This window comes from Capra hircus, chromosome 1, assembly GCF_001704415.2.
Source record: "Capra hircus breed San Clemente chromosome 1, ASM170441v1, whole genome shotgun sequence".
Classification (NCBI taxonomy): domain Eukaryota; kingdom Metazoa; phylum Chordata; class Mammalia; order Artiodactyla; family Bovidae; genus Capra; species Capra hircus.
In genome coordinates this window covers 130416750-130429870 of record NC_030808.1, presented here as the reverse complement: position 1 = coordinate 130429870, position 13121 = coordinate 130416750, and the positions used below count along the sequence as shown (strand labels likewise).

At 38.8% G+C, this 13121-nt stretch overlaps 1 protein-coding gene across 9 annotated transcripts in view; it reads left to right on the top strand.

The window, feature by feature from the left end:
* The window catches only part of ARMC8 (armadillo repeat containing 8), a 106247-nt gene that overhangs the window by 77519 nt on the left and 15607 nt on the right, over positions 1–13121 (top strand). For all 9 annotated transcript variants that reach the window (XR_001918255.1, XM_018049962.1, XM_018049961.1 and 6 more), the window contains 6 exons: positions 1271–1353; positions 1665–1746; positions 6377–6463; positions 8705–8797; positions 11107–11256; positions 12663–12758. Coding sequence is in view for 8 of the 9 variants with exons in the window: in XM_018049962.1 (XP_017905451.1) it covers positions 1271–1353; positions 1665–1746; positions 6377–6463; positions 8705–8797; positions 11107–11256; positions 12663–12758 (591 nt within the window). In the remaining variant the exon portion in view is untranslated. The remainder of the gene's footprint in view (positions 1–1270; positions 1354–1664; positions 1747–6376; positions 6464–8704; positions 8798–11106; positions 11257–12662; positions 12759–13121) is intronic.

The window sequence follows — 13121 nt, the reverse complement described above, 5'->3', positions numbered from 1 at the left end:
AATTCTGTTTTCTTCTCTTCCCGTTTGGCTTGACCATCCTGAGATTTCCCATCCTCTCCTGTTCTGAGGTCAGGCTTCTAACGCCTCTCATTTTAGTCTAGGTCAGTGACCCTCAACCTTGCTGCACACTAGACTCTAACTAAGGAGCTTTCTAAAAACATATGGGTGCCTGGTCCCAGCGCAGAGAATGTGATTTAATTGGCCTGGGAATTTATTAAACTCCACAGGTGATCTTTGCACATGTTTCCCCAGCCGGGTGTTCTCCCGGGTGAAAGTAATGACTCCAGTTGTGTTGCCCGCACTGGGAGCTACCTGACAAGCTCAGACCCGCCCCTTCTCTGACCATGGCAGCATTACAAGTGTGGCTGCGCATGAGGGCTCCAGAGTCTGATGCCTGGATTCCTATCTCAGCTCTGTGATGCTAGGCAAACTCTCAGTTATCTAGACTCCTCAATTTCCTAATGTGCTGATGGGGAATAATAATGCCTACAAAAGGCTTAATTCTCAGAATGTAACATACTTATTAGCACAATGCCTGCCACATAGAAGTGCTCAACAAATAGTAGTTGTTTTTGTTAATATTTGTGTTATGATTACATTAGCTCTTTTTCTACTATGCTGTTTTTTCATAGGACCACACAAATTAATTTCTTCCACATACTATTTTGTGCCTCTACATTGGAAAATCATAGGCTGTCTTTTTTCTAAATTTAAAAAATAATAAAGCTTCATGACTGTAATGATTACAAGTAGCAGGACTTAATGCTACAATGAAAGTTGGTAAAGATTACTTTTCTAAATATTTATCTTAGTTTCAGTTTGCTTGGTAAGAGAGTGACCACAGGATGGCTCTGTCAGAAACCCACAGATTTTTTAAGGACTGAGTGTGGACCATGATTTTTCAAAAAATTCACTCTGGCAGGAAGCTGCCCAGTGGTAGTTCAGTTATATCTTGCTTTTTCTCAAAACTATTTATGCAACACCACCACACTATTTATCACATGTAATTATTGTTTTAAGTGTCTTTAAAAATAAAGAAAACATAATTTGCCCTTTACGCCTACGATTCCGCCTGGCAGTTCCTTGGTGGGGTAGTCACACCTTTCTGATCAGCTGTCTGCCCCCACTGCAAAGTGATTGTTCCAGAGGCTAAAACTCTTGCTAAAAACAACATTAAACGTAAAATGGACATTAACATACTTGCATTTACAAGCGGTGAAGTTTGTCATCTTCGTGTTGTTATTTATGCAGCATTAACCTTTTTCTCCAGATCATTGAGACTGAAAATATGATGGACCGAATTGTGACTGGCTTGTCTGAGTCTAGTGTCAAGGTGCGGTTAGCTGCCGTCAGGTATGAGCTTTAAATGGCCTGAATAAAAATCCTTTGCCATGTGTTTAACCTTTTTCCTTTCCGGACCTTCACCGAGTAAGCACAGAATCCAAATGTTACTTGACCGTATTCTCAGGTGAATTCGTACAGTGTGTAACACTATTTAACAGAGAAGCTAGCTTGAAAAGCCCATGAAGTCCTGAAGTAGTTGAATTAACGATGTGTGTAGATAAACTTGAAATGTATATTAGTAATTGTGCAATGCCCAGCAGTGTGTTTTAAAAGGAAAAGTTTTGGCTTCTTGTGAAGCTAATTTTGATTATTCTTTGTAGATGTTTGCACAGTTTATCTAGATCTGTGCAGCAGCTTCGAACCAGTTTCCAGGATCATGCTGTGTGGAAACCTTTAATGAAGGTAAGAAGAAAACATCAAGTCCACACCTATTCCCGCAGACCCATTGTGGGCAAGGTAGCTGACAGCTCTCCCTGATCTAAGAGTGTGTCTGATTTTTATGTTAAAGCATTGTGAACATTTATCTCCTCAGATCTGATGTTCTAAGCCTCTTTAGAACACGCAGACTGTGTTTCTGAGGTCAGCATCTCATGTATGACAAGGGAAGTACACACCTGGCTTTCTTTCATTAAATAAAACTTCAGTTACTTTTTAGACTTATATCCAGAGTCATCTTTGTGATTTTTATTTATTAAAAAAGAAAGGAATCAGCCATTTACAGATATAACCTGTTCTTAGTCTTTTGGCACTCCCTTAATATTTTTTAAAAGTTGTTACTTCCTGCCTCTCCACTCCAGAAAGACTTCTTTGTTAAGACCTAAAGGTCTTTCCTTTGAGGGTACACACACACAAAAAAGGGTGGTTTAGGTCAAAGAATTATCTGAATTGAGATTTAGAATATGCATCAGATTTCTGCTAATAATGTTATCCCTCATACATTACAGAACCGCAAGTCACTGTGGTCTCACCATCTTTTTTCTTTTCTTTTTTTTAAGCAACTGTATACTTTGCATTTGATCTGCACATTTTTTTGTCTAAGTTTTTGGCTTTTTGTTTTGCTTTTTAGTACCTACTGTGAAAGCCTCCAGGCACAGTAAGTCTACCAAAAATTTGTACTACAGAGCTCTTTCCCTCAGCTTAAAGCCTCGGTAATAGTAGAGGCTTCTGTGTGGTAGAGTTAGTCAGAATAGTTGGGGGAGGCTTCTGTCAGATTCTAAAGTGACTTGGAAGGCAGGAGGATTACCTAGAGAGGAACAGCCTGAAGAGCAGAAACATTACGTGTGGTGTGTGAAGGAGGACTGAGCACGCCTTCAGGACTGCAGTGGAGGGTGCATGGTGGGCACCGGGTGGAAGGTGGGCACCAACTGGAAGGGTTGGGCCAGTGCCTTCCCCAGGAAAGGGAGTTTACTGTTGCCACTCTTCCTTGTTCTTAGATTGTACCTTTTTTGTAGCAGCTTCATCTTAGTTTATTGATTCTGTCCATTCAAGATTTTTTTAAAGTGCTCTCCTATTTCCCAAAATAACTTCCAGATATTTTCTCTGGAGCCATTTTCTAATTACTCAGCTCAGTACCCCTCTATCATATGAATCAGAAGTGGTTTCTGACTAGTTCTGCCTGGGCACAAGTTGGGTGAGCAGTCTAAAAGGATTTGTGCACTTGGGTACATGTGGGTATAATTACCATCAAACTATTACTATTTTTGCACATTTAAAGTATAGTATTAAAAGCCTGAAAGTAAATGAGTGATTTATTTCAGGTACTTTTAGGTTTTTCTTAGTTCAGAGATTGCTTGCATGTCTATTGATTCTTTTCCCCCTTTTTCTTGTCTGTGTTTTTAAATGTTGATTAGCAAACTGTGTTTTTAAATGTTGATTAGCATGTGAAACCAGGTTAAAAGCCCAGGGCCCCAGGGAATACGTCGGGCTGCCTCACTTTTCTGAGTCTAAAAATGGGATGACAACCTAGGGCTTTTGGTGACAGAGTGTGCAGCTCTAAAGCACATGTTCCAGCTTTCTTGCGTGTTTAGCTTGGGTTTTGTGAGTGCATTGCTATTTACCCCATGAAATCACGTGTACAACACTCTGCTTTGTAACTGGACTTGTATTATCACTTTTTTCTGTTACCACCCATTTCATGTTAGCTGCATTGTTAGTCAGCTTATAATTAAATTAACCGTGAATCATTTTAGCGGCCTGTGAAGTGGTAACTAGTCCATTTTGTGGTCTTTTGACACAGTTTTTATAATTTGCATCATTGGCTAATTAGTTGATATTTAAAATTCTTTGACGATTTCTCTGTGGTTTCATGTTTGATTTCTTTCTGAGTATTTGTTAAGGAACAGTTCAGTATGTTTTCCTTGCTGTTGGAGTTCTCTGATGGTGTGTCTGCTTTCATCATTGGTTTTGATTTCCTGTCTCATCCTGTTGTCTGCTTAGTCATCGTCAACCCAGACCCCCCTCCCCCTGCCGCCCCTGAGCCTGTAGTTTACCCATCCTTCTCTCCCCCTACCCCCCCACCCCCTCCCCCCCCCCCCCCCCCCCACCCCCCACCCCCCCCCCCACCCCCCCCACCCCGCTTGCTCTGGTCATAGTTGTGCTGTGGTCCACAGCGTGTGTGCCCTGAGTCGGGTTTGTGCTTTGTCTTCATGTCTCATTAAATGGTGTTTTCCCCCCATAGCAGTAAGTTCAATTGGTGTATCACTATGCAGTTACAGGAGAAGGCAACCCACTCCAGTACTCTTGCCTGGAAAATCCCATGGATGGAGGAACCTGGGTGGCTGCAGTCCATGGGGTCGCACAGAGTTGGATACGACTGAAGTAACTTAGCAAACTATAGAAGAGTAGGCATTCAGTTTTAACTAAAACTTTCATTTGTGGATTATTATTTTGGTGAAATTCTATTTGGTCAGTGTTGGATGTCAGCTTCTAAATTTCATGTGTTATATCTGATACTGTACTGAGTAAATGCTCTCAAGAATTTCTTGAATTTTTCTAGCATGTCTTCTGTTTTATCATTTAGTGGTATCTAATTTGAGAATAAAACCTGGTAAAAGCACATGAATATCTGTAAAACAAATAATATATTTTTAAAATGAATCATAAAAGTAAAGCAACTTTGTGAAACAAGTAGTAACTATTTATTACTGGTTCTTTTTTTAAAAACTACACATTTTGAGAGTTTTTTTTTTTCTTAACAAGACACAGAATGTCCCTTCCTCCCAAAATACACTACCCTGAATTCATATTGTAAATTCCTGAACACATAGACCAGAAACAAAGCAACTTAAAGCCTTGATTGGCATTCACTTATTTCAATGATTCTAAGTAGTATAATTTTGGAAAATCATTATTTCTCTTAATTCATAAGCATTCTTTGAGTGCCCACTTTGTGCAGTGCCACTTAGGCCTGGATAAATTAAACTATAGATATTATAGATTATTCTTTCAAAAAGCTTTAGTTTGTAAGTAGGAAAGAAGATTGGCAGGGCTGCACAAAGAATTTGAATAGTGGACAGTAATATGGGCCCTAAGGGAGCTCACAGACAATAGCAGTGAACTCAGGAATATAGAATGACTTCTTTTTGGAAGGGCTTCAGGAAGGCTTCTGGAAGAAGATGACTTTAAAGCATGGATAGAGATGTAGGAAGGACATGGCAAGGGAAAGGAAGGGTGAACAGAGTCTTAGAGTAGATTATGGCAAACACACAGAGATTGGCCAGCCATAGTGTATGAGATTTGATCTTTATCACCCAGCTAACAATTCACAGGAGACTTAAAACACAGTATTTTGGGAGAATTGCTTTGATTTTGTAATTCTTGTTTGTTCTTAACATGGGAACTTCAGACTTGATTTAGCTGAAGAAAGCAGATAATCATTTAACTCTCTGAATTTTTTCTTTTTTTTAATGATCCATTTCCATTTTGTGTAATTAGAACTCCTAGGATTCCTTTTGGGGTCGTAAGCCTGATCCTGGTCTGATTCCAAGTGCAAAGGATTTCTTTGAAGTGGATATGGCATATAACTGGTGGTGCTTATGAAGCCTTCTCTCTTTGAATCTAGAAGGAAGGGGTTCTGATAATAACTAACGGCAATTAACCTTTGTCATCAGGCTGTGTTGTCTTCTCTAAGTTCAGCAGGAGTCCATGATGGTTTGCTGTATAACTTGTATGAGTCTGATATTGTGCCTGATAGCAATTATGGCAAGGAGTTACCTTTTTTAAAACCTTATTTTTATGTAGCCATTACTGTGTGATAGTATCTGCTCTAAAATCTTTTTATATATTAATTTTCATACAAATCCCTGAAGCAGACTCTGTTATTATCCTCATTTTACAGGCAAGAAATTCATGAACTTATTAAGTAGTTGAACTGAAATTTGCATTCAGGCATTCTGCATTCTTATTTCCATGCTATGCCACTTCCCTTATTCAGCAGATGACATTTAATCTTAAATATTCCCATCAAGGAAGTATTGTGAAGTCTCAGAGAGGTTAAGAAATGTGCTTAAGTTCACATGTCTAATAAGTGGAGGAGTGACAGTTGGAACCAGGACTATGTGATTCCAGTCCTGAGAACCAATTCTTCACCTTGCTCTTCCTATGTCGTAGTTTGATCCATCCACATTCCTGTTCAGACGGGTCCTTCCAGAAGCAATGGAAAGGCTCGGGCCCTCAGGGAGTTCTGTGGTTTCATAAATGCCTGATGTGGTGGAATCAATTGGGTTAACTTGCCTCAGAGCAGTTCTCTGGTCTTCAGACTTTTTGCATAGAGCACCCCATCCCTGACTCATGTCTGTCTCCTTTTCCATGTAGCAATGAGCTGTAGTTGTCCAGCAAGACAGACCTGAGGGCCTTAGTCAGTCATAATGACAGCACTAGGTGAAGTCTCACTCAGTGTCAGGTGGATCTTTCCTCTCTCTCCAAGATGAGAAATCAGATTAAAAGATAAATTGTTTTTGTTCTCATTTGTTCTGATGATCTCACCTGCACGATTGCAAACTGTTAATAGTATCCTTTTTTTTTAATTCCATAGGTTTTACAAAATGCACCAGATGAAATCCTAGTAGTAGCATCGTCCATGCTGTGTAATCTCCTTCTTGAATTTTCTCCAAGCAAAGAGGTTAGTGTTGATTTTCTCTTCCTAGATGACTTCTGCCCAGTCTAGAGCTTAGTTAAATAATTTTCACTGTAGTTGACGTTAAAATTTGAGGCTTGGGATTTAACACTACTTCTGAATTGTTTGGATGTTGGGGGTTGGGGGGCATTAAATTAATTTTAAAATATAGTTGTCATTCGCTGTTATCCCTTCTCTGCCTGGCATATGCAGTTTTTTTTAAAGATATTATAGCTTATAGTCAATCTGAACTGTCTAAAATTGTAAATATAGAAAATAATTACACAAGTAATAGACTGTTTTCAAATTATATTTACTAAAGAATAAATTAAGACCCAATTTTGTAAACCAAGATTACATGGCATTGCATGGAGATAACTGCTGGCACTGAAAAGTAATTTTGTTTTTTAAGCTTTATTTTGAAAAGTAACCTTTTTAATGTTAATGGTACTTATTTAGGGAGGGTTTACATTTGGGATTTTTTTCCCCCTTATATGCATTTTATAAATTGTTTTTATGATAGAGAAAATGGAAATAAACTTTAATAAAGGGAAGAGGTTACCTGATAGAATTAGTTTTACAGTGTTAAAATATCTCCGGTCTGCCTAGTCATGAGCTAGGTTTGGATATTAAGTGCATTTAGTGTCCCATTTTGGTGAAGTTCTTTTCTACACTGTAATACTTCAGGCTTTCGACTGGTATTTAGGAAGACATTAGTAATGAAGTGGTGGTTCAGAGACTGTCATTCAGCAATCGGAAATCTTGGGACAAAGTGGGAGAGACTGGTAGTTGTTCTGAAAGAAGGGGAGGCAGGATAGGACACCAGAGCGCCTGTCTCTGCTGAGGATGATGTGGTTGCAGTCAGTGTGACACTTTTAATCATCCTGAACAGCTACCTTCAGAATATTTAGGGTGTAGCTAGAAAGGAAGGTAGGTGGGCTCTGGTGTAGAGTCATTAACGTGATTAATTTTTTAGTATTAAAAGTAAACTGGATTCCTAACTGGAAGGGAAGGAAATGGTATAAGCATTTATTGGGCTAGTTGACGCAATTGGAATATGGACTAGTTTCAATAAAAGTGCTGTTTTACTCTCAGTTTTTCTGAATTTGGTAACTGTTCTATGGTTATCTAAGAGAATATCCTTGTTCTTAGGAAATACTCATTGAGGTATTCAGGGTAAAGTGGCATGATGTTTTCATTCTACTTTTAAATGGTTCAGAAAAAGGATAAATAATGTGAATATGGGTGTGTAGAATGCGAGACATAATGATAAATATGGCAGCATGTTAAAAATTGGTGAGTGTGGGAAAGAATATATGGAAGTTCCTTAAATTGGTCTTTCTGCCTTATAAGTTTAAACTTATTTTAAAATAAAAAGTTTTTTTTAACTGTACAGCTTGTACTAGTAAAGTGTATTTTTCTTCAAAAATGTCATCTTGAAAGGCACTGACCTTTGTCTTGGTATGCAAGTCTGAATTGCTTAAGACATTTCTAGAACCCAGTTCAAAAATAGACCTTTCAAGCATTCGTTGGTGATGGTAAATCAGTCCTCTAAGGTTTGAATTTTTTAGAAACTATCAAAACCTATTTTCAGCCAAATATCATAAATAAAGCAAGTCGTCAGACTAACACATGCTATTTTAGGTATAAAATGTATCACATTTAATACCTAAAATATTTGACTGAATATTGATACCTATACTTGACTATAAAAGTACAAGACTATTTTGCTTGTATAACTGATAGGTAGTCCTGAAAGTAATTCCAAAAGCTGAATTCTGCAGCACATTGATGAGTAAGATTAACAGTTGGGAAGGAAGTTAGTTCTGTTCTGAACCAGCCGTGTCGCGTCATAGTCAGTTTGTGCAGAGCACTGGGACACATGCTGCAACAGAGCAGGGAGTGGCTGTCTCAGAGGAGGGCGGGGAGAGAGTGGAACTAGGTGACAGGTCAGGAGGGCAAGAGGGAGCGCACACAGAAGTAGGGTGTCTCCTGAGTCTTTCAGGACTAGGGAACAGGGAGACGACAGGCTTTACTTTGGCTTTCGGATCTGTGAGAGTCATTGTCCCTACACTTACCCCTCTCAAGGTGATTTTTGTAGCCACCTCACTCCCTGCCTTGTGAAGGTTGCTTGGAATTGGTAAGAGGAGGAAAGAAGTCGTAGGCAGAGTGCCAGGCTGTGTATATTATATACACTTCATTTACAAACCTGACTTTAAAACTGTTTTTTCTCCTTTCCAATCACAGCCAATTTTAGAATCAGGAGCTGTAGAGCTACTTTGTGGACTAACCCAAAGTGAAAATCCTGCTTTACGAGTGAATGGAATTTGGGCTTTAATGGTATGTTTCACAAAGAGGAGAAAGCAGTTACTGAAGTTAAAACTAAAGAATGTTTTATTTGAAATGTCTGAAATTTTCTTTTTTAAAAATCTTAACTCTTTTGGCTCAGTTTTCTAAAGACTTAAGACCTAAAAGATTTCATTCACCTTTCAGATTTGAATATAAGCAAGTTTCTTGGCCACTGTGTTCCTTGGTTCTCCTATTTATTAAGAAAAGGAGAATTTGGGGGGAAAAGTTTTCCTCATCATGAACTCATTGATATCTGTGTAGAGCTACGTACTTTACAGGGTGGTTTTGTGTCTCCTTTAAAACGTCTTTGTGAAGTAAGCTAGAGTATACGTATTTTACAGATGAGAAAACTAAGCAGAGTGGTTGAACAGCTTGCGCAAGGTAAGAGAGTTAGGGTGTACATGCTCAATCATTTCTTAGCAGTTTCTAGTGAATAACTTGTAATCATCTGAATTCTAAAACGTTTAACTATGAAGTCAGAAAACCATTTTTCCTTAAAATTTTTTCAAATCTATTGAAATTGAAAATAAAGCATAATTCTACATGAATTTTTTAAACATAATTATAGCAGTTATAATTCAATCCAGTATGCCAGAAACTAACCTAAGAGTTTATATTTGCTATCTGTAATTTTTATTTTACATTATATTGGTATAGATCCACCTTACAATTGAGAAATAAAATTTAGAGGGTAAATGAATCATCTTAGGCCTCACAGCTAATACATGCTAGAAACAGGTTCTGGGCCTGTCCCCGGCCCATGTTCATCCTCTGGTACTGTGCTGTGTCTGCTGTCTTTTCACCCAAATTTTGGGATGGAAATAATTGTCTTTCAGGAAAGCACTGAGTGTATCAGATTCAGTTCTTTTTCTTCTTAACCTAACAGCTTTTGGACTTCTCTTTCTTGAAACTCCCAGGAATTTTTTCCCCCCTCACTTTGTACTCAGCCTCCTTATCAAGCTTTTTATCAGGAGACATTCCCCCAAGTTTCATTTCCCGGTTTCCACTTCGTCTTTACACTATAGTTTCAGGGACTTCATCTGCTCTTATGGTTTCAGCTCCCCTCACAGAAGAGATTGCTTTGGAATATACATATCCAGATAGAATTGTTCCCTGTTTCCCAGGTTGTCACTTCAATGGCTAATGGGACTTCATTTGAGGGCTCTCTGACAAGTACAGTTTTAATTCTGAAAACTAAACTTACCCCACTCTTCAAATTCATATTAACTGTCTTACTCTCATCAGTCTCCTTATTACCAGTTGTTACGTTCTCATTCACAGAATATAAAACCTTGGAATTCTCTTTGGCCTGGGTTTCTTGACACCTAACCCAGTACTCTTTTTGCTCTGACATGTTGCCTGTATTTGGAATTTCATCTTTCATATGTCTTAGATCCTTAATTTCAAAAAGTTCCTGGAGGGCAATAACCACATACTATATTAAGTCTCTAGTTTACAAGAGATTTTTAAACCAGAAGTTGATTTATGAATTATTTGGAATTTGCCCTTTTTTTTTTTTCCTTCAGACTTGTTGTTATAGCTTCAGGTTAAGCTAGGGTAATCTATAATATGTCCAGAAAGGAGAAAAAGGAGCAAAATAGCTCCTGGCCATCTGGGGCTGCTGGTCTTGGGTACATCTCCACCCCCAAGAACCTCCTGCATGGTATGGCCAACCATATCAGCAGTAACAGAGATCTGTGAATGCAGTAGGTGGTTTATGCCAGTAAAGTTAACAAAACCCGCTGTTTATTTTCACGCATGATAGAGGAGTAGCTTTAAGTCTTTCTCAAAGTACTTGTCACAGTATAGTCGTTAGCAGTCGTTTTGTTATTGAAGTACACAGACAGCAACTTGATAGCCAGAAGGGTATTCTCAAAAATAATAACCAAGCTCATAGATACAGAGAACAGATTGGTGGTTCCAGAGGTGGGGTGGGGGTGGGAGAAATGGGTGAACTGTTTTGTTTTTACAGTTTAAATAAATTGAACTAAATAAATGAAATTTTAAAAATTATAATAGTAGATTTTGTATTTATTTGAGAAATCTTAAGACATGAAAATGCAATGTCAGAAAGTGGTCGTATTTCTCATTGAGGAGTATGTATAGGAGTGACAGTTAACTTTTCTCTTGACAGACAGAATTATAGGTGATAAACAAGAATTAGAAAAATAATGTGACTTATCCTTAAGGATTTTCTGCAGATTCTGTTTATACTTTGAAAATTATCAGAATTACTATTAAAATATAATTTAATAAAGTAAATGTAGATGTGATTCTTGAAACTTCTTTAATCCTTCCAGAATATGGCATTTCAGGCTGAACAAAAAATAAAAGCAGATATTTTACGAAGCTTGAGTACTGAACAGCTCTTCCGGTTATTATCAGATTCAGATTTGAATGTGCTGATGAAGACATTGGGACTTCTTAGAAACCTACTCTCTACTCGCCCTGTAAGTAAAACCACCCCAGTTTCCAAATTAACTAGCCTGGCATATATATTACAGAGCACTGCCCTGCCTCTCTGCTCCCATCAACATCTGCCCAGAACTTATGATCGAAGGCGTGCCCCTTGTCAGAGAAGCCAGGAGCTAATATTTAGACCTGTCACCTTCCTAGGCGTCCTGGAGCTGCTTCACCATGTGGCCTCCACTCCTGCACTGCCTGTCCTGTCTCCCCTTCTTGGTCCTACGTGCTAGAGGCAGGGAGCCTGCCTCTGTTGCTTTATTCTGACTTGGTTTGCCAGCCAGAATGGGTTTTCTCATCTGCCTAAATCACTTCTCTCTGGGGCCTGAGCTTCTGTCCCTTGAGAGACTCCTCAGTGCCATCTCCTTGCCCACATGGACTGGACTGACCTCTAGAGGTGTCAGCCTGGAGAGCAGTGGGCATATGTCAGAGCAGGAGAGGCTGAGCCTTGTTGTGAGGTCTTTCTTGCTGTTCTCTAATGTTCCCTAAGCAGCAGGGTCAGTGGCCTTCAGGCAAATAAAGAAACATGGGTGGTTCCCTTCTGCGTACATCACTTGTGTTCAGAGTCCTTTCTGTACATTTGTGCCCCAAAAGAGCATTAGTAAATCTACACCATATTTTCCAGGTCCCCGGCTTCTCCTCCTCCCCCATCCATTTTTTAGCTTCCTTTCTATTTAGTATCTTTGGCCTCAAGAATCCTCAGTGATTGCAGTTCTATATTGTTAGGCCAAGTCTCTGCTATCTTCCTCTTGAAGTCATCAACAGCAAAAAGTTGAAAGCAAAATATAGCTTCACAACATAATACAGGCACACCTTGGAGATGCTGCTAGTTTTGGTTTCCAGACCACTGCAATAAAACAAGTCACAAGAACTTTTTTGATTTTCCAGTGCATATAAAGGTTACATTTACACTGCACTATAGTCTGTTAAGCATGTAAAAAGCATTATGTCTTAAGAGGAAAATGTATTTTTAATATGGTCTAATTTAAAAATAATGCTGTTGGAAAAATGGCACCGATAGACTTGCTCTACACAGTTACCACAAACCTTCAATTTTTTTTTTATTAAAAAAAAAAAAACCAACCACAATATATCAGCAGCACGCAATAAACTGACTTGAATTTGAGCAAACTGGGAGATAGTGGAGGACAGAGAAGCCTGGAATGCTGCAGTCCATGAGGTTGCAAAGAGTTGGAAACAACTTAATGACTAAACAGCAACAGCATACTTGTAAACATGGTTCTGTGGCCTCTGGTCCTGTACTCATGGTGTTCTCTTTGAAGCAATTGTGTACTGCACTGCATTGTTTAACTTTTGGAAGCCTTCTGTGCTTTCCTATTGTCTTTTTCTTTGTTCTCCAGATGATAATTGTGGATTTCCTATTGTTTTGCAGCACATAGATAAAATAATGAGTACTCATGGAAAGCAAATTATGCAAGCTGTCACCCTTATTTTGGAAGGGGAGCATAACATTGAAGTCAAAGAGCAGGTATGTGTTCCCTTTTTTTTTTTGGAGGAATATCTTTTGAGTGTGAGTACCAAGAGGAATGATAGTTAGGAACCTCCTGAGTCACTCTGTTGCAAAAGACGGTGCTGAGTTCAGAAGTGCTATAGACACAGGAAGGGTCTGAAGGAAAAGGCCCTCTACCATCCCTGAAACTCTTTTCAAGAATTCTTCCTCCTGGAATGGAAGAAGACACGAGCAGAGTCTGTAGTTTTACCCTCTGTGTCATGCACTATATATACTCTGTCACTATGGGGATGGACACCTCTGACCATCTTAGAGTGAATCCTTTTCCCAGGGTTCACATTTCTAGCCCTCCTTATCACTATGATCTGAACCAAATTCCTG